At 37.7% G+C, this 19,648-nt stretch overlaps 1 protein-coding gene across 2 annotated transcripts in view; it reads left to right on the top strand.

Moving 5' to 3' along the window:
- APP (amyloid beta precursor protein) overlaps positions 1–19,648 on the top strand; it is a 195,840-nt gene that overhangs the window by 118,991 nt on the left and 57,201 nt on the right. Inside the window, exons 7-8 of one of the 2 annotated variants that reach the window (XM_015880829.2) lie at positions 4,415–4,582; positions 17,600–17,733. In XM_015880829.2, coding sequence (XP_015736315.1) covers positions 4,415–4,582; positions 17,600–17,733 — 302 coding nt within the window. The remainder of the gene's footprint in view (positions 1–4,414; positions 4,583–17,599; positions 17,734–19,648) is intronic. The other variant, XM_015880839.2, reaches the window with a different exon arrangement.

The following is a 19,648-nucleotide window of genomic DNA, read 5'->3' as shown; positions in this document are numbered from 1 at the left end:
TTCCAGGTCTTCATTTGGAACATTTTGCTTTTTCTTTTAACTTTGTCTATAGAAAGCGTTTTAGTGGGGTTGTATAACTAACGCACCAACTTTATTACTATAGCATGTGCCAGCTCCCCAGCTGTCTCATCCTAATTCCAGAAACCTCCTATGAAATTAGCTTTTGTCTTTGAATACTCAAACTAAAATTTGGCTGCCTCGTCTAAGTATATATTCAGCACAAGGAAGCTTTGTCTCAGTGAAATTATCTTTAAATATTTCCTTTGATTAATTCATTGAGCAAAACAGTATCATTACATTTTGGAACAAAAGAAGTCTAAGAAAAACAGTGCACATTTACTCTTTAACTTGACTAATTTTTCTCAGCTAATTAAAGAAACCAAGACTAGTAGAGATACATTTGTATTAATGTCTTCCAACTATAGCTCTCAGTTCCTGGACATGGAACTCAAAATTACTCCAGTTATAACATTATGTACTAGCATGTAGTAAAGTGAAGCATACACCTCACCTTATGTATTTGAGTGATTTATTCCTTTACTCTCTCATGCATCAACATGAAAGAACAAATACATTGTTCTTTAGTAATAAAATATAAAACTGTGGTCCATTTTTCTCAAGCAGCCAAGTGCATCACTTGTAGGTGTGAGTATGAAGCACGGTTTGAAGGGATGCTAACATGAACAAAGCAAATATATAACCAGTGCTAGTGAGGTGGTAACACCATCAGCATGTTTTAGTTGTATGTATTTGCCATTATTAATGCTAAGCTGGAAGGGCTGATAGTATAGAAAAGGTCATAAAGGCTTCATATTTTCCAGTTCTGTGGCTAAACTAAAGAATGTGTCATATTTTGCAAGACAATATGAGGAGATCTTTCTGATGCAGCATCAAGGCAGAAGATTTTCAGAAGCATAAACTAGATGTAGAACCTGGCTTCCAAGATAGGTCTGAGTTAATTTACTAACTCCTCTTGTTTGTCCTTTTTTTTTTTCCCCTTAAATTGCTTCAAATTTAATTTCCTGTTTAAGGTCTGGAATAGACTGTACCAGCATTTAAATGAGCTTAGTTCTCAGATCATGTAGTTATTTTAGATCTCTTAAGTTTTCTTAGCTCAATTAAATATCATATAGGGACTCAAATCCTGCATACCAAGGAATCTTAATGATTGCAGTGATAAAGTATGTAAACATGGGATTTTTTTGTTTTGTTTTGTTTTCTTTTTCCTATTGGAATGTTAAGTTGTATTACACATTCTCCTATTGAAAATGTTGCTGTTCATGGAGAAGTGTTGGTCTCATGCAGAAAGAAAAAAAGGGAAGGTGAGAGAAATTTTACTGTTGAAAATTTTACTATTTTACTGTGTGAAAATTGGAAGAATCTGAAAGCAAAGTTAGAGGTTAGACCATTTATGAACCTGAATTGTGCCAAGGGCTTGTCCTCTTTCATTGTGTTTGGTTTCATGGAGCCAAGGGCAAAAAATGCATCTTTGGAAAGGAAGAATGAACCAGTTAAACAAAGCAAAGCTCACAGTGCTGTTCTTGATTTAAAATAAATATAAAATATGATAACAAGTAAAATAGAATTACACAGTGGCAGAAAATATCTTATCTTTAATCAGTTTTCAGCCACAAAATTAATATATAAACCAAAGACAGCTTTTAATTTTTTGATGAATCATTTAGCAGTGTATGCAGCCTTGCTGCTAATATCTGTGAAAATACCGTAGCTCATACATCATAGGCATTAATTGCTACACTTAGTTCCAGTGGATGGAAGGGAAACAGGATATGGATGGCAGTAATTTTTTCCTAGCCCAAGAAAACCTCTTGAGGTTTGTGCTTCATTGCCCCATCTCCTCAGTTAGGGCAGTATAGCTGAAGATTAAATGTGGCTCTTTCAAACTGAGCACAAGTGATAGGGGTATGGAGAAGCATGGAAGGAGCATCTGAACCAACAAGAGGAGCAATCAGTACCATTTCTCAAGCACTGAAGGTGGTTTAAAAATGCACTCTCACTCCTGAAGCAGGGGTTAAGGAGTGCTGCTCTGAACCCTCCGCAGAGGGAAGGCAGTGACACAGTGGGAAAGGAATGACAGCAGTGACAGTTGCCTACGCACAGCAGCACAGCAACACGATTCCCTCAATTAGGGCAGCCATGAAACAGTTTACTTCTGTTTATCTTCATGTAAGCCATAAAATGTTTGCATAATATACTGTCTCTCTGTATGGTGAAGTAATTGCCATTTAGGTCTCAACAAAAGCAATCTGATTGCCTGGGTAGGCTGGATGGATGTGCCAAGGATGGTCTGGTGGGAGAAGCAAGTCCCTGGCCACAACACTGGGCTTCTGCCTTACTCTTACCACTTAGCCTGTGCTTGCCAGAATGCTTGTCCAAGTGCTTCTTCGTTTTTAACACATGTATGACTGACTTGAGATTCCAGAGAGCTAACTCCTTTTTATCTCTGCCATTGGTTGTGTGATGGCTGGTTACCTTCACTTTTGCACATTATTTGTACATGCACAAAATCTCTGTTTCTATTTCTGAGAGCAGTAGATATAGCAAATTTCATTCTAAATCTATGAACCATCCCCATCTTGATAACACTTAACAGTACAAAGTGAAATAAATCAGACTTTATAGCAGAACTATAAATGTAGAAGGTGCTTATTGTGTGAGTAGAGGTCAGTCCATAGTCAACTTGAATTAAGTCATTTCTAAAGAAAGACTGAGTTGCTGAGATCTTGGCTTTTTGAAATGACATTTCCTGTCAGCAGACATTCTCTTGATTATACCTGTCTCTTTCATGTCATGAGTCACTATTCATTTTTAATTGACACATGGCAGCTCTTCCAAGTCTATGCAAAGTTGTCATGGTGTGAAGGTTTGACTGTATAATTGGATGGAAGGGCAAAATGTTATTCAAAAATAAATGTGAGGAATCACTTCTCTACTAAATTTGGTATATAGTTAATCTTACGGTTGTGTAAAATTAATTGTAATTAATATTCTTCACAATAAATTTGTTTTTTTCTTAAAAATGGCTTTATACTGAACTGTAACATTTGTAGTGCAGCTACAAATGCATATGTGGATATGTTTCTCTCAGAACTCCCTAATACTGATTCATAATATTGCCATATTCATGTACCTAGAAATAAATCCACAAATCTATAAATAAGTCCATGAGTAAAATTACGTTACATATTTAAGTGCAGACAGACATTGGCTACCAATGACAAATGAATATGAAATCCATGCAGTAGATAGCAGCTCTCCCAGGGGGGGATGCAGTGCTAGTTAGTAGACAGGACAGACTCTGCAGAGCAGGACTCTGTGTAGCCAGTAGGTGATGCGCTGATATTTCTTTCTGACTTTCAACCCTTAGGCATCTGCCTTCCAGGAAATTCAAATGTATGCAGGGAATTCAGGTGCCTGTAATGAGCGTGTCAGTTTGTGTACTGATGCAGTGTGGGATGAAAGCAAATGAGGGATTTATTGATGTTTGACATTATGCAGTTCTTATATGATGTATATATAGTATGTGGAAGATAAGACTGGGGGGGCTTTGGGCTTTTTTTTGTTTTGGTTTGTTTTTTTTCCTGTTTGGAACGTTATTGGTAAAGGGCTGTATGTTTACTCCTAATTCCAAATTGCAGTCAGAATTTCCTTTGTCTTCCTTTAATTTGAATGGTTTGATTTTCCCCTCAGGTTTTCATGTGTTGCAGCATATAGGCAACGACTGTGGTGGCTCACAAAGAAAAAACAAACAAAAAAAAAAAACCTTCTTTTCTTAAAGCTTATTTTTTTTTCTGTCTATATTCACTAGGGATGAGATTTCCTCCTGTGGATGGCGTAAAGCTGTGGCAGTAATTTTACATTTAAGAGCCCTCCAGATACAAATTACAAACCCTATGCTGGGCAGGCTGCAAGAGGGGGTGGTTTATTCAGCAGTGATTGTGTATAAATTGGTGTCTGAGGAGAATCCAGTATAACTCTTTTTTATTTGCATAGCTAAGTAACTGAGTTTGGGGGGTTGCATTGCCACAAGGAAGAAGCTGACTCACATGCTCTCAGAAGCATCCTTCCGTGCATATGGCTGAGCTTATACCCTGGGCTGGAAGGAGCTCATGCTCTTGCAGCAGCAAAGCCTGAATAGGCCTGGTACTGAGTTGGCCCAGCAGCATTAATATGAACACTTCAGAATTTGCCTGCATCACCTCTGGGGTGATATTAGGGAAGAAGCATTAAAGTATCTAGCAGTTTGTGTTTCCCTTTCCCCCAGATGCCCCCTAGGTACATCCCAATCCTCACACAGAGATGTTGAGGTGTGCTTTGGCACACTGAGTAAGTAGAAGTACAGGCAATGCTGTTTTCATACTAAATGTGGTTCCTCTGGGTCTCCCGTGACTAGAAGTGTGCTCTGAACAAGCTGAGACCGGTCCCTGCCGTGCAATGATCTCCCGCTGGTACTTTGACATGGCCGAAGGAAAGTGTGCGCCCTTCTTTTACGGCGGCTGCGGTGGCAACCGGAACAACTTTGACTCGGAGGAGTACTGCATGGCGGTCTGCGGCAGCGTCCGTAAGTGCACTGCCAGCCCCTTGCTGCCTCTCTCCGACCGGCCCCACTGCTTGGGAGCGGGCCTGGGCTTATACTAATCCCGCTCTTTCCTGCTGCCCACAGTCTGTCCAGCTTATCTCTAGATCTTGTTAGCTTCTTGCTAACCCAGCTTGGTAGCAGGCACCTTCTCTGTCCTTTAGACAGTCTTGCATATAGCTGGCCAAAAGCCTAACACTTCTGTAGATGAGACTTCTCACTCAGTTTTTCTTCATCTTCTGTCGATGCCTACTAACACTTTGTGAGTCCCTGTTTCTGCATGTGCAATGTGTGTACAGGAAAGAAGTGAACTTTAGGGAAGCCTCAGGTAAGTTTTAAAATGGCTCTTAATTTACACACTGTATTTTCATGTGGTTTTTTTTTTCATCAAATTAATGTCAGCTCATCAGAATATCAGAAGAATTATTGCTACCCTTGGAAGAAGTGGTCTTTTTTTTTTTTTCTTTTTCTTTTTTCCAGTTTGATTGAATACTTAATGTGCATTTGCAAGGAAAAGGGATGAAATGATTTGTTTTTTAGTTTTCCCTCAGGGCCAAGATGCACACAAATGCAAATAACCTCCCACTTACTTTGTTTAACACACCATGTATTTTAATGATTGCTTTCTGTGAAAAAGGAATGTTTGCACTGTGATTTTGGTTTGAGAAGGATGGTTTTCCCATAGCAGAGTACTGGAGCTTGCATTTCGGTTCAGCAGTCCCTGGTGCTCTTTGTTTCTTTATCTGCACATATTGCGGGGAGAGCTACAGCTGCCATTTGTATCTGAAACATGAAAATATGATTATGTATTTCACTGCTTGGCCTTCTCACAGGGTAGAGAAAAGAAGAAAAGAAGGAGCATATTAGGACTGCTTTATTAAAGTATTTTCCAAGCAGCTTGTTTTGAATAAGAAGAAAGCTTAAAAATGCACTTGGAAGCATGCAAAGTCATGGCAAGGTGTGGTGTCTGTGTTGTGAAACAGAGGAGCTATGGTTTATTGAAGCAGGAGTAAGGGTGCTTATGGTCGCTACTCTGGTAGATCGCTACTCTGGTCCTCAGCTCTGGTTCATCTTGGTGTCTTTTAGAGCTACTCAAGGCAAAACTCCATGGAGGGCTCCACACTAGTCTAAATCAATGAGCAGGACTGATCAGCTCCTGTAACAAGAGAAGATGTAGTTAACGTAGAGGAAAAAAACACTGCGTGTTGGAATGAGGACTAATACATTTGCTAAAATAAGTAATTTTTAAATTGTTAAGTTTCTGTCCTATATGTAGTGTTTCCAGAGATGGATAACATGGTTTTCACTGATTGTGAGCTCTGGGACAGGGAACTAAAACTAGGACTTTGTAGCAAGAATTAATTTAGGGCAGTAGTAGAAAAGGAGAGAATCTTATTGAAGGAATGTTTCTCCAGTGAAAAAATGTGATATTGTTGGGCAGTTATCTGTAGATGTGGAACAAGGGCAGAGAAGTAGACTGAATATAGCTGTCTCAAGCTGATTAGGGGCATATAAAAGCTCTATTATGAGAGGTAATGATCAATATCCGTAGGTCAATTGACCTCTTGCACATTTAGTTTTAGGTAGATGAAGTGGGACTGTGTTTATTGTTATGGCCAACAGAATTTGTAAAAGATAATTACTTTTTTAGGCATGTGTTAGGTGAGTATAATGCTTAAATGATTACAGACTCAAAGACAATGTCGTAGCTATAAAAGCAATAGTGGAAGATAGCTGAGAAACTGAACCTTTTGCTACTTTGCATCTGGAAGTATTCCCAGTTTGCAGGTGAAGGATGATAAAAGTGAACAATATTTACCTGCACAGAGCTCTGAGTATTTAATGAGTTGGCTGCAGTAACATGCAAATGTAGGGCACCAACTTCTGAAATGTTATCTCTTGTTTCCATGACAATACCTGTTCCTTTGTCCAAAAGTTTGTTTTGGTTTTGTTTTTGGGAGGAGGAGTAGCTTTTGTCTTTATACTTCATTTCCAACAAGGTAGGATTGAAGGAAAAGTAGCTATTGGCTTTTTAAACTGCACTTTTATGGTCAGTAGAAGAGTTTCGAAAAGCTGCATGGGCTGGTTCTTGTTGGAAAAGGTAAGTATTTTTACCTGCATCGTTGAAGTCAAGAATTATTACTACCTTTGTCAGCATTACTTAAAAACAAAGAAGATTCACATGAAAGCTGCACCATAGCATAAGGACTTGTAGCAGGTCTTGATTCTTTCAAGATTGCATTCTGTTACACTTCCATTTTTTGTAATAGATTTGCTTAGACTCTTGCCCTTCAAGCTGAGCCATATGGATGCATTTCTTTGTCCAAATCCTGCAGTGAGGCTCTATGCTGACTCAGAGGTCTCCTAACAGTGCATCTTGCATACGGAGCTGCAGTTGTTTCCCAAGCACTTCAGATCTTAGTTTCACTGGCACTCATATTGCTGTGAAGTTATTAGATACAGATAAAGATGTTGCTAACTAAAGAGCAGTAGCACCACAAAATAGACTTTATGCGAGTTATTCTCACATAGTAAAACTTGAAAGGAGGACTCTTGATCTGTTGCACTGCTAATACAGTGACGTTTCTTGTCATACACAGATTGTAGGTGGAACTGTAACACTGGAAACTTTTACCAGTAAGTAGTAGAGTTTACCCTAGGATGAAACTGAGATGAGACTGCTTGGATGTATTTCCCAAGAACTTCATAATTGCTTTGCAGAAAATCATTCTGCTGCAAAGGAGTGACCTTGTCTATGTCCTTTAAAAAGTGTATCAAGGATTGAATTGGACTTCGAAATGAGATTGTCTTCCTTGTTTGAGTATCCACTTGGCAGTGAAGGATGTACAGCCTGGGCTCATGCTGTTTGAGAGGATAAATGATCTTTTAAATGATTCTTCCATAGCACATAACATCAGAAATGATTGAAGAAACAACTTCTAAATTAGTTTATAGCATATTCACTAGGATATTCAAATGGACTTAAAAGATTCCTCTTCTCCATCTCACAGAAAACAATTCTTCTTAGGTTCAATTCAATAAAACAGTGCCAGGAATACTAGCATTTGTGTTCATTACTTATGTGTCTTGGTTTACTTTGGAAATCCTATTTTTGGTCTATGTCATTTTCTCTTTTTGAAAAATGCAGTTAATATAAGTACTTGAGCAGCTTGGTTTGATTTCCACAACTGGAAAAATCTAGCTGGTCTTGTCTTCTAAAACAGATCTTACCAAGGGTTCATTCTTGGTTTTCCTCAAAACTTTCTCAAGCAGATTCTGACTGTGCAGGGTTTGCTTTCCAAGATATTTAGTTATGTTCTTGTACCTATATTTTCATCTTAGGCCCAAGTGTTCCATACCCCTATCTATGCAATTCTTATTTCTGTTACTAAATGCTTTGGTTTCATCTGCTGTTTCACTATCACCATGATGTATCTCATTATTCTTCATCATTTTGCTGGGAAAAAAAAAGGGGGGGGGGGGATGAAAATTACTACATGTCCTGAATATGACACATTTCACTGCTTAAGAGAGATTTTGTCTTTGAAACCAGTCACTGAACATGATGGATTTCTTTTAATGGGTTATAGCAAGCCTTGGATCAGACTCCTCCAAGCCCTCTAAAGGAAAAGAAAACAAACAGGACAGAAGACTTTCAGTACAGGAGTCTGGGCCACTCCTCTTCCATTCTTTGTATTTATTTCTATCACTCTTGCCCCAGTCTTTCTCTTTATGCCTTCCCTTCCTCAGCTGTCTGCATTTGTACTTGTTTATTTGCCTCATCATTTATTCCCTTCTCTCCAATGATCACATTTTTGTTGCTCCCTGGTGTCCTGTATAAACCTTCTCAGCCTTTCTTAAGCAGGACACAAGACAGAAACTGAAAACACATCTATCTTTAGTGAAGCTGTAGTTCATTTTGTGATTTATGGAGAGTAGTATGAAACAGTGGGCAATGGTTGTGTTTCTCTCAAATAGTTGCTTAAGGATGAAAGAGTGTAATATGAGTTTAATTTTCTTGTATTGCACTGCAATTGGACTGAACAAAAAACTGAGGAGATTGAATTGTCAAGAATACCTACACACTTAGAATCATGAAAATATGTATACTGAATACTAATATCTGAACACAGTCTATGTAAAAAAAAAAAAAAAAGTTTTTCTTCTGCTTCTCTTGAGGAAGAGACTTGTGGAAATCTTATGTCTCTTAGCCTTGATCTGAAAAGGTGATTTTGTCAGCTTATACAAAGCCGTAGGCTTTCCCTGCTATCAACGACTATGACCCCATTCTCTGAGGTCTGACAAAAATACCTTGTGTGTTGGGTAGGAGTTATTTCTTCCAAATTTTAACATTTATCACACTGCAACAGTGGAATTGATATATAATTACCCTAGAAGTAGAAGGCTTTAAATATCTTGTTACTGTTTCCTTTAGCCTGCCAGATCACACACTCTCTCTCTATTGATTTTTAATATTTGATACTATCTACAGTTTTTATTCAGTTTAAGGACTCAAACTTCTACTTTGTGACTGGCCATAATGGCCTCTTTGAATTTACTCGAATCTATCAGGTGGTTAACTTGGGTATAATGACCTCAAAATAGATATATATTGACAAGAGTAAGCCGAAGATGATGAAATGCTGTTACTGAAGGAATTAATTCTTATTGTCATACTAAAAAGTAATTTACTCTAAGATTTTTTTTTTCACTTCTTTATTTAATAAACATCCTTGAAGCTGTAGGAAATATTTTTTAAAACTAATTTGAATTGATGTTAATGTTCCACCGCTAACTTGGAGGTGTGTGAAACTTAGAGCTCTTAAATATGCTCAGTTTAATGACTGTTGCATACAACACTGCTCTCTTACAGCTTCTGTAGCCATGATGTGATAAATTCAGAACACGATGGAAATCTTGCTGCTGTAGTTTCATTTTTTTCCTACAAGTGCAGCTGAAGGAAACTACAGTTTGTTTTTAAAAACTTTGATATACAATTGAAATAATCGTTTACTAATACAAGGATTTTTATTATTGCACTGAAATCTGGTGGCATAAAATAGAGGAAACTGATAGGTTCCAGTATTATCTGGTACCTCTTCCTCGTTCCCTGTGAAGTGTAGTAAGAAGTTCAAATATTAACATGTAATGCTTTATTCTTGATATCTTACAGCATAATCACACATTTTCACGTGAATTTAGGTACAACAGTATTTACCCTCTGGGCTAAATGCAGTAAGCTTACTAAATCTTTTGGCAATATTTAAGTGCCAAATACTTTATTCAGCTTTGAGTTGAAGATATGAAGAGAAAATAAAAGCTACAGTTTCATAGTATGCATGAAATTTCATGCTATCTAAATACATATTAATATACTGTGCACAAGATTAAGGCTAACATGTGGGATCCACTCCTGCTCTTCTTACAAGCTGATTACTACCTGTCTTTTCCTAATAATTGGTGAGAGTATTCTTTGTGTTTCCAGTTCATACTTTGAAATGAAGGAAGAATACACGGCCTCTATCACTTTGCATCATCCAGTTTAATTTATCCTCCAAAGTAGTTTATATAATAATCTGTGCCCTTTATGAGCAAATAGTTATGAGATGATACTCTGTACCCTTTTACAGCAAGGACTTGTGAGATGGTACCCCAATTGTTTCCTGTTGTCAGTAATTTCCTTTAGCCATTTGCTATTTGTTCAGGATCTTGACATCTTTCTAATCAGTAGGAAGTAAAATACTTTGCCAGTTAAACTTACATGCCAGCTTCAACTTCCAGAGCATATCTTAAGTGATAAGGCATTAGAGAGCTGCAGCGCATTTGGGTAAGCAGAGTGGTAAAATATACTCAGTTAGGAAGAATGCTTTAATCCTCTCAGTTATTTACTGAGCTATTGCTTGTTTTATCTGTACAACTTCAGAGACCACTTGAGCTTGAGGTCAGGTACGAGGCTTAAGACAGAAAGCAGCCCACATACAGAGCACATTCATCTGAAATAAATGCCACTGCCCTTCCACTGTTCTTGAGGTTTATGGGGTAGTTGGCAGGCCTATGTCTATAAAAGCAGTGGAGCTTGCAAGTTAATTTGTGCCAGGAATGCATCTTTTTGACAATGCACTTAGTGCTGGAAAATATTCATCACAGCAACTAGCTGCAATACCGGTTTGTCACAGCACTATAGTATATATAACTTAAAATATAAAAGTCTAGTGCTAACATTTCAAATTCTAAGTAGTGCTATAGTAAGGAAGCATCTCATATAATAAGTACAAAGTCTTTTATTTGAATGAATAAAAAAATTACTACAATTACTCCTATACCAGTCACTCAAAACAACAACCTGTTGCTTTGTTGTAAAGGCTCTTTGTATTCAGTTGTCTTACTGCTTCCCAAATTAGCGATAGATGGGAATGGGACATTACTTTACATAAATGTGTCCCTTTCCTGCCATCTTCAGCATGAATTGCCTGTATCTGCTGGGTTTTATTTTCTCTGTTATGAAAATAGAACTGAATCATGCATCCTGATGAAGCTGAGTCCAATTTCAAATAGTATAGATGACTTAAGAAAACATATTCTTGCAGTTTATTGTGAGTGTTTGACGTTTGTCATCAGTGCCTAGGAGCTATAATCGGATGAATTTCAATACCTGTTTAAATTGTAAATTTTAACTATCATCGTTATGGAATGGAAGTGGATAACTTCTGATACCACAATTTCTTCACCTGTATTAATTTATAATTATTTTTCACCCGTGGTTCATGTGTGGAGCCAGTGTTGGACCATACCTTTTTATAAAGAAGTTAGATGAGGCTTTGGATTGAAAAGAGAAGCATTTTAAGTGTGTCTAAACACATTTCTCACACTCATTATTTTGTGGGTTTTTCTTTTTCTTCATCTTTTTTTTGTGTGTGTGTGTGTGTACTCTGTGGAACTTGCTGTGTCTTATTTACACCCTTGGCATAAGGCGTGTTTGGGAGAATTCCTTTGTATTTATTGGCAGCAGTCTGGTTTGATGTAATATGAGGAATTGCATGCTTTTTCTTGATAAGTATTTGAATTTGTGGTTACAAATTGTAAGAGAAAAATTGTGGAGCGGAGTGTTGCGGAGATGTCTGTGAGGCCATCAAGGGACTGCCTCTCACTATAAGACACTGAGACCCTGGAGTGTGTTCATAAATGGGCAACGAAGCTCATGAGAAGTCTATAGCACAAGTCTTATGAGGAGCAGCTGAGGTAACTGATTGCTCAGACTGGAGAAGAGGAGGCTCAGGGGAGACCTTACTGCTCTCTACCACGACCTGAAATGAGGTTGTGACAAGTTGGGAGTCAGCCTCTTCTCCTGTGTAACTAGCAATAGGACTGGAGGGGATGGCCTCAAGTTGCATCAGGGGAGATTCAGGTTGGATTTTAGGAAAAGATCCTTCTTTGAAAGAGTGGTCAGGCACTGGTACAGACTGCCCAGGCAGACGGTGGAGTGACCATCCATGAAGGTGTTCAAGAAGTGTTTAGCTGTTGTGCTGAGAGCCATGGTTTAGTGGGAAATATTGTTTGACAGGTGAATGGTTTGGCTGGATGATCTTGGGGATCTTCTTCAACCTTGGTAATTCTATGATTCTATGAAATAAAATTGTAACACAGTAAAGGAAGATAGGAACAGTCTTTGCAATGTTACGTTCAAAATGGAACATAACTTTTAAGCTTGGTTTTAGCCTTGATAGCTACTTAAAACAATGGAAAAAATCATATATTAAGAAAGAAGGAGCATCACTCTGAAACACTGAATGCTGTTCATTATAAAGTAGATTTTTGAGGCACTTGGTAGCATTATGGATGTGATCACAGTCATTTCTGGAGTTAAAGAAGAGTCTGTCTCATGGTTTAAAAGTGAAAAGTTGAGTGTGTGATTTGCAGCTCTCCAAAAAGTGCCTAAAATGGGAAAAGTAACCAAAGGAAAGGGTTTATGTTGGAAAGACTTAACTGAGAAGCCAGTGAAAACTAAGTGTCAGTGTTACAGGTTCTGTCTTAGACCAGTCCAGGGATGATGAAAACACTTGGAGAACAGCATTGGCATTTATTTCTCCCTAAAAAGATGCTAATAACTGCCCCTTGCAGGTAAAATACTGAAGCTGGGACATGTTTGCTTTTCATTCTCACATTTCTTCCTTTCCTGTGGGAAGAACTATGCTCCCACCTTTTTTCTTCATTTAATTTTAGACGGGGCAAAGGAAAATGGTTCTTGGTGAAAAAGTATATGAAAATATTAAAGATGGAAAAGAATAGCAGCTTGCTTGCTGATCATCCAGCTTGAAGTGCTAAGAGTGAGAACAATTGTCTGTATTTATAATGCAGTAGATTGTTATCTATGTAGAATATATAAATCCACTTAGTGCTATGTGCCACAGTATTGATCTCAGTATTGAAAAACATACTTGCTGGGCACTTTCTCTCCAAGTAACTGAATTATGTTAATTAAACATACCTTTGCAAAACTCATCTTTGTATGTCCTTTTCCCTGTATATATTATAATGATAATTTTCTTACATCTCATACAAGCCTTTTCCAGTTTTCATTTGTCTTATATTACGCCGCCAGTAACTTACCCGTTTTGTAATAAAAAGGTAATCAGCACTTTCTTTTACTGTTGTTTAGAGTCCATTCATTGGATTTACTACTGCTCTGTAACAGGAGTAGCTTATTCACAGAAGAATGGGTATACCATCTTGTAATGCTGCTCATTTCACAAGGTAGCAGTAGCAATAAAAGAAAACCTTCTTTCTAAAGATACGCCACAAGCACTTGTGATTGTCAGAAGTGCTATAATTAGATGTGATCACAGTCAACAACTGAAAGCTTTGATCTTAATCCTTCATTAACATTGATATGGCCGTTATGTATGTGGAAATTAGAAGCAACGAGTGCATTCACTGAATGCTACATAGTAGTTAGATAATGTTCTCTGTACAAATGGCTTTCCAGATTACATGCAACAGCCACACTCATCCAGAAAGACAGCATCTACCTACCTCCTCCAACTCTATGTCAGCATGGTGAGTGACTCTCTTTCCTCTCACTGGAGATGCTGATGTGGATTGTTTATTTTTGTGCAAAATAGGACATAGGATCTGGAGGAGGATATTTTTTCAAGATTTTTGTTTGTTTGTTTGTTTGATTTTGTTTTTTTAATATCTAATAACTGTTAAATAGCAAAATGTATTTAGAGCATAATTTGGCTTTGCTATTGAACCCGTGTCTCCACAAACGTTAGGACTTTTGAGTGTAATTAAAAAAACAAATAAAAAAAGTCTGTTTGGGAATTGACAAGTAAAAGTTTGAAGAAAATGTCATCTGATACTGCATTTCTTCCACGGCTATCAACCCACACTTGTAGATATGTCTTCAAGCAATATTCTAGAATGATTTGCATTAGAAAACAAGCAATGCATAGAAAATAAAACCTCCTTCAAAAAGCAGACGTGGTCAAAAATGAGATCAGGTTGCAGATTTTTAAGGAATTCTTACACATATCTGATGTCTGACCAAATGTTCCCAGGTTACTATGAGAAAGCATGCAACACAGCCATAGAAATAAAACTCCTGAATGTGTTGGAATGGAAAACATAGATTTTGTGCCAAGAGCCATAAAGACATTAAAATATTTCTGCCGTACTGCAGAGGAAGGGAGGCCCAGTGTTTTTTTTTTGTATCTCTCTTTTCATTTGAGGCAATGGGCTTCCAGTTACTGTTATGTTGGAATCACAAGTCCTTTAAACATACTAAAGGTGATATACTTTCTAGTACCGTATGGAGAAGGTCTCATAAACATTTGCATGCTTTGTAAATATAGATAAAAAACTTGTAGGGTTGTTTGTTTTTAAAAACTGATCATCTTGTCAAAAATTACTACTTATTTCAGATGATGTGGATAGCCAACCACTCATAAGACAATTGCTTCAAACTGTTTCAGACTGTTATACCTCAGTTACTTCTTTCTGATAAAATTATTGTTAGAAATCTTCTCTCGAGATTTTCTACACCAAGCTGGTATCCAGCTTACTCATGGATGAGTATAAATGATGGAGCTCCTTAACATAACTGAAATTAGACCTTTGTTCTACGTCAGGGTTGGACTGTTTTTGAGCTAAGATTCTTTATCAGTTGCTTTATTTGGGTTTAGACATTAAAAACGACTTTTGCTATCTGAATTCTTTGTTCACCCCTTGGAATTTTCTGTTCCTCTGACCCTGCCTCAATAAGTGTCCCATGTATCGTTAGAAAATCTACACTGGAGAGGACACATGTGCAGTACAGGAGCTTTTGATAATCAGGCCTTAAATGTATAACTGGCTTCACTGATCTCACTGCAAATTCTGGTGACCTTTTTTTTCTCATTCAGTAAATCAAAGGTTAAATTTGCATAATGTATAGGACAGTTACTTAAATCATCACTTCTTTCCATTCACATTTGTACAGACTTAAGCTGGGAGTTACATGGGGAATTATAAAAGATGGGAAAAGATGGAGAATAACATTCTAGAGTTCCTTCCCATTTCTGCCCTTTGCCAAAACTTGCTGCTTCCTGCAGAGGGTAAGAATGTCTTAGACAAGGACAGATTTTTCTATGCAAGGCCCAATGTGACTGCAGAACTTGCTGCATCACCATGCTGTCAATGCTAAATTTCATGCTGGTTGGGAGAGAAAAAAATGAGAGTCATGGAAGACAAACCCAGCAATGTCAGTCAAACATCACAACAGGGTATTACATTTCTCACAAGGTGCCGGGGGGATTTCAATGGGCATAATGGCAAAGTGTTGCTTTAAACTTGCCCAGCTCATTCCTAGGAGTGTTTGTTTAACCTGTGCTGGGAAATAGTACCTTGCAGTTTTGTGCTTTTAAATTTCTCCCTGTTCTGAAGTAAGATTTTATTTCATTTTTTTTTTAAGTGGAATTAAAATGTAACACTTAACTGAAGCTTCAAGGAAAATAAATAAATAAATAAATGATTAAATTAATTTGGTGCCTGAGAAATTAAAAAGGAAAGATATTTTTAAATACTTCGTACTGTTACGGAAATGTTTTAATTCAGTTCAAGCTTTGGATGAGTTGTTTTTGGAGCTTGCTTTCCACGGTGGTTGGAGCCATTCCTGCCAGCAGCACTGCACCACAACAGAATCTGCTTCCTATACTTGTGCATGACTTTAATGGCTCGAGAAGCCTTTACTAACTGAAAGTTTTTGTCTTAAAATCCAATTCAGATGCTTTGTGCAAATGAGGACAGGAGGTTCATGGGGTCTGCATTTTCCAGTAGTTAACAATACAGATGGCTAACAGGAGGACTTAAGGATTAATGTATGCATTGATAGCTGTCTTCCACTGACCACTGTACATTAAATATCTGGCAGAGGAGATGAGATTTACAAAACTCTAACCTGACTGCTTTGTAGTTACTTTAAAAATCTCATTTTAACTCTTCCTTGGTTTGACACCTGGAATTCTATTGTTCTAATGCTGAAGTCATTGAAGCTTAAGGAATAGGTTGGATATTGGTTTAAGATTTTATTAAAATTTGAGGATGTATTTCACTGGGTGGTGATGCAGTGGAACAGGTTGCCCAAGGAGGTTGTGGATGCCCCATCCCTGGAGGCATTTAAGGCCAGGCTGGATGTGGCTCTGGGCAGCCTGGTCTGGTAGTTGGCAGCCCTGCAAATAGCAGGGGGGTTGAAACTTGGTGATCATTGTGGTCCTTTGCAACCCAGGCCATTCTATGACTAACACATGGGGAATGTGTACTTATAACTGCCTCCCCCCCCCCCCCAAAATAAATAAATAAATAAATCAACCAGCATGTCTTTATATTTCAACATATTGGGTAGAGTAAATATTGGTTGATGTTGCTCAGCCTAAACTTCAGACTGAAGTTTGTTTCTGCTGAACACTTTAAGAAATTTAAAGGATGGATGGGGCCAGGGAATTCTGTTTTGTTTGGTTTTTTTTACCTGTATCGGTCTCTGCATTACCTGTGTAAGTAACCTATTGTATGTTTAGTCACAGAATGTAATGAAATCCTGTGCAGCTATGCATACAGTCTCTATTTGCTTACTAAGTTTTTTAAACTAAGTTATCAGTCGTTGAACAACTGTGACCAGGGTGACTAATTACATAATAAAGATCTTTAGGGGAAATGCAGTAGAAACAAAATGGTCAATCACCATTAAAAAGGTTTTTTTAAATGTAATTATGTTCACAGCACAAAAATGCTAGGCTACTTAATCTAGGAGTCATTGGATGTTGCTACATAATTAAAGGATTGTTGCTTGAATTACCCCAAATGCATCTCTTTCCAATACTGGTGTGATAGGTACAGCCTAGTTATCTGACAGGAAAGGCTAGTCATTAGTGCAAGCTTTCCGATTACTTCCAGCATCTGTGAGGGGCTTTATTAGTCAGAGTTGTTACAAATAAAGTAAATGCCTGTGAGGCAAACTGTTATTAAGGGGAGGATTTGAGGTATTTCATTAGGGTGCCTTGAGGTCCAAAGGTGCTTTAAAATGTATTTGCATTGGCACTTGTGTGTTACAGTTTGCCTTTTAAAAAATAAGCAAATATACACAGCATGTCGTTCTGCAAAGGGCATTCTTCAGTTTTATGTACTTAAGTCAACACTGGACTTTTCTTTCTCTTGTAATTCTTTCCTTTGGCAATGGTTTCTAACGTGTTTGAATAATACTGCTTTGCTCATTCTGAAGAGTTTCTCCTGGATTTTATAATGGGAGGGAGAGAGGGAGAAATCTTTTTACATATTTATATGTATTTCCTTCACGTACCATATCTGACTAAACCACATTGTTATATTCTCCTCTGAGGTTACGTTAATGGCTTTATTCTGATGGAAATGAGAACAGATGTTTCTTGCCTGGTTCAGCTAAATTTTATCTGTACTAAAGTAGAAATTCTGTTTTTTTTTCTCTCCCTCCCTTTTCTCAAAATTCTACCTCAGTCCCTACCACAGCTGCTAGCACCCCTGATGCTGTTGACAAATACTTGGAGACACCTGGGGATGAAAATGAACATGCTCATTTCCAGAAAGCCAAAGAGAGACTTGAAGCTAAGCATCGTGAAAGGATGTCTCAGGTAAGAGGAGATCTCTTTATTCATTACTATGGTAGAGAGCTTTGTTTCTCAAGTCATAAGATGTTTGGAGTCTTTCATTTTCTAGTTTCTCAAGGCTTCTGCCAGCTGCCCTGCCTTCTACAATATTATACATATACCAGTTACTGCTTTTCTAAATCCATCTTAAGAATGTAGTAGGTGCGGACAAAGGTTTGTGCTTGGATTACATTTGTAAACCTAAGCTGTTGCAGTTATGTGTGCAGGTAAAAGGGAAAAAAAGGAAAAAAAAAAAAAAGTCTGTTAACGGTTGCTATCATCTTTGTTGAAGATGTTTGGTTTGTAATATTCCTATCTTTAGAGAAAGAACTTGACCTCCTTATTCATCCTTTTGCAGAGGCTAAGCTAGATTGCATGCAATTAGCTTCATTTTCCAGATGTACATATACACCGCAATGCCCTGGGGTAACTTAAGCTTGTGTATATTCATCTAATGCTCTTAAACCTCAAGGTAACATAAAATGCATCTAATGCCAAAGCAAAGAGGAAATAACAGTGTTTCTGATCTCAACTAATCCAACTGACACAATCCTTCTTATTTTCCTTAAACCAAAGAGTTTTGTGTAGCCTGAAGCTATGTACTGTTTTTAATCTTACTGAACACTGGGAGACAAGCTGTCCATTCTTTCAAATATACTTTGTAATAGAAATACCAATAAAAATTGTGATAGTTCTACTTCAATAACAATGAAGAAAAACTGTAGAAGTTTTAAAGGACAGCCTGTGATACAAGAACTTTTTTAGGATGGAACAACTAAAAAAATTAATGTAGTACAATTCAGATGAGCTCTGTATACCGTATAAATACTTCAGTATATTTTTCCCTTGTAACCTTACCCTCTGTTGCATTTTCTGTTTCAATATATATCAGGCACTTTTAGCTTATAGCTTTTCACTATAAATTTGAGTAAGCCTAATATTAGACACGTAGAAAGTCTCCCTCTTCTAGCACTGTAGATATGTATCTTCTTATAAGTAGGCCAGGGCATTTTACATGAAGCACTTATTGTTTGAGACCACATACAGTAGATGTGACACTTAAGATGTAGCAGCATAAGCGTTCTTCTTATAGCCTCCACTTTGGAAGAATCATAGTACAAAGATTTCTTTCTTACAAAGAGAAAAATGTCCCAAACTGATACTGTTTAAAGTGTTAAACTGTTAAAACTCTGGTCATTATCTTCCCTTGGAAGTTTAAACAACTTCATGGAGGTGAGCTGTAGCCGAGCTGGTAGCAGGAAGGGGTGCAGCGGGAGACTAAGCTCAAGGCCAGTGTAGGTCAGCAGGGAACCAACCTGGATGAGCAGCAGCTAATGGGACATGGATATGCTGTGCTCCCAGTAAGGCAGCAGCTCATTGCAGCTGATACACTTAGTCTTCTGCAAACACATATTCCCTTCTCTTTCCTGAAGAAACCCTTTTAGAAATGCTATCAAGACAAGTGCCCTGAAATGGAATGGCAGTCAGTAGGGAAGGCAGCTTTTCCCAAAACAGCCCTCGAATTCTCTGCTTACATTCAGGTTTGCCTCTAACATTAAATATGCAGTGTAAAGATTGATCCAAGTAATAAAGGGCAGTATTTCTGTTAAAACTGTGTATTTATTTTCCACAAACCTGAAATGTTTGTGCAGAAGAACTAATGAAATACATAGGAGAGAACACTGTCAGTGCTTGAGGCTAACAAAGCTAACTGGAAAAGCTACTGAACTGTAGCTGCAGAAAACTTCTGGGTAAATGCTCTGCACATTCAACCATATGCATTTGGGGGAACTTTATAAATGAATGCTGTGGTTCAAGAGTTTGATGGAAGATCATGCTGGTGCTCTGCCCTTGTTAGCAAGTTCCCAGCCATCCTTGCTGTCAGCACTAATGAGCATAC

This window comes from Coturnix japonica, chromosome 1 (genome assembly GCF_001577835.2).
Source record: "Coturnix japonica isolate 7356 chromosome 1, Coturnix japonica 2.1, whole genome shotgun sequence".
Lineage (NCBI taxonomy): Eukaryota > Metazoa > Chordata > Aves > Galliformes > Phasianidae > Coturnix > Coturnix japonica.
This window is presented reverse-complemented; position numbering and strand designations above follow the sequence as displayed.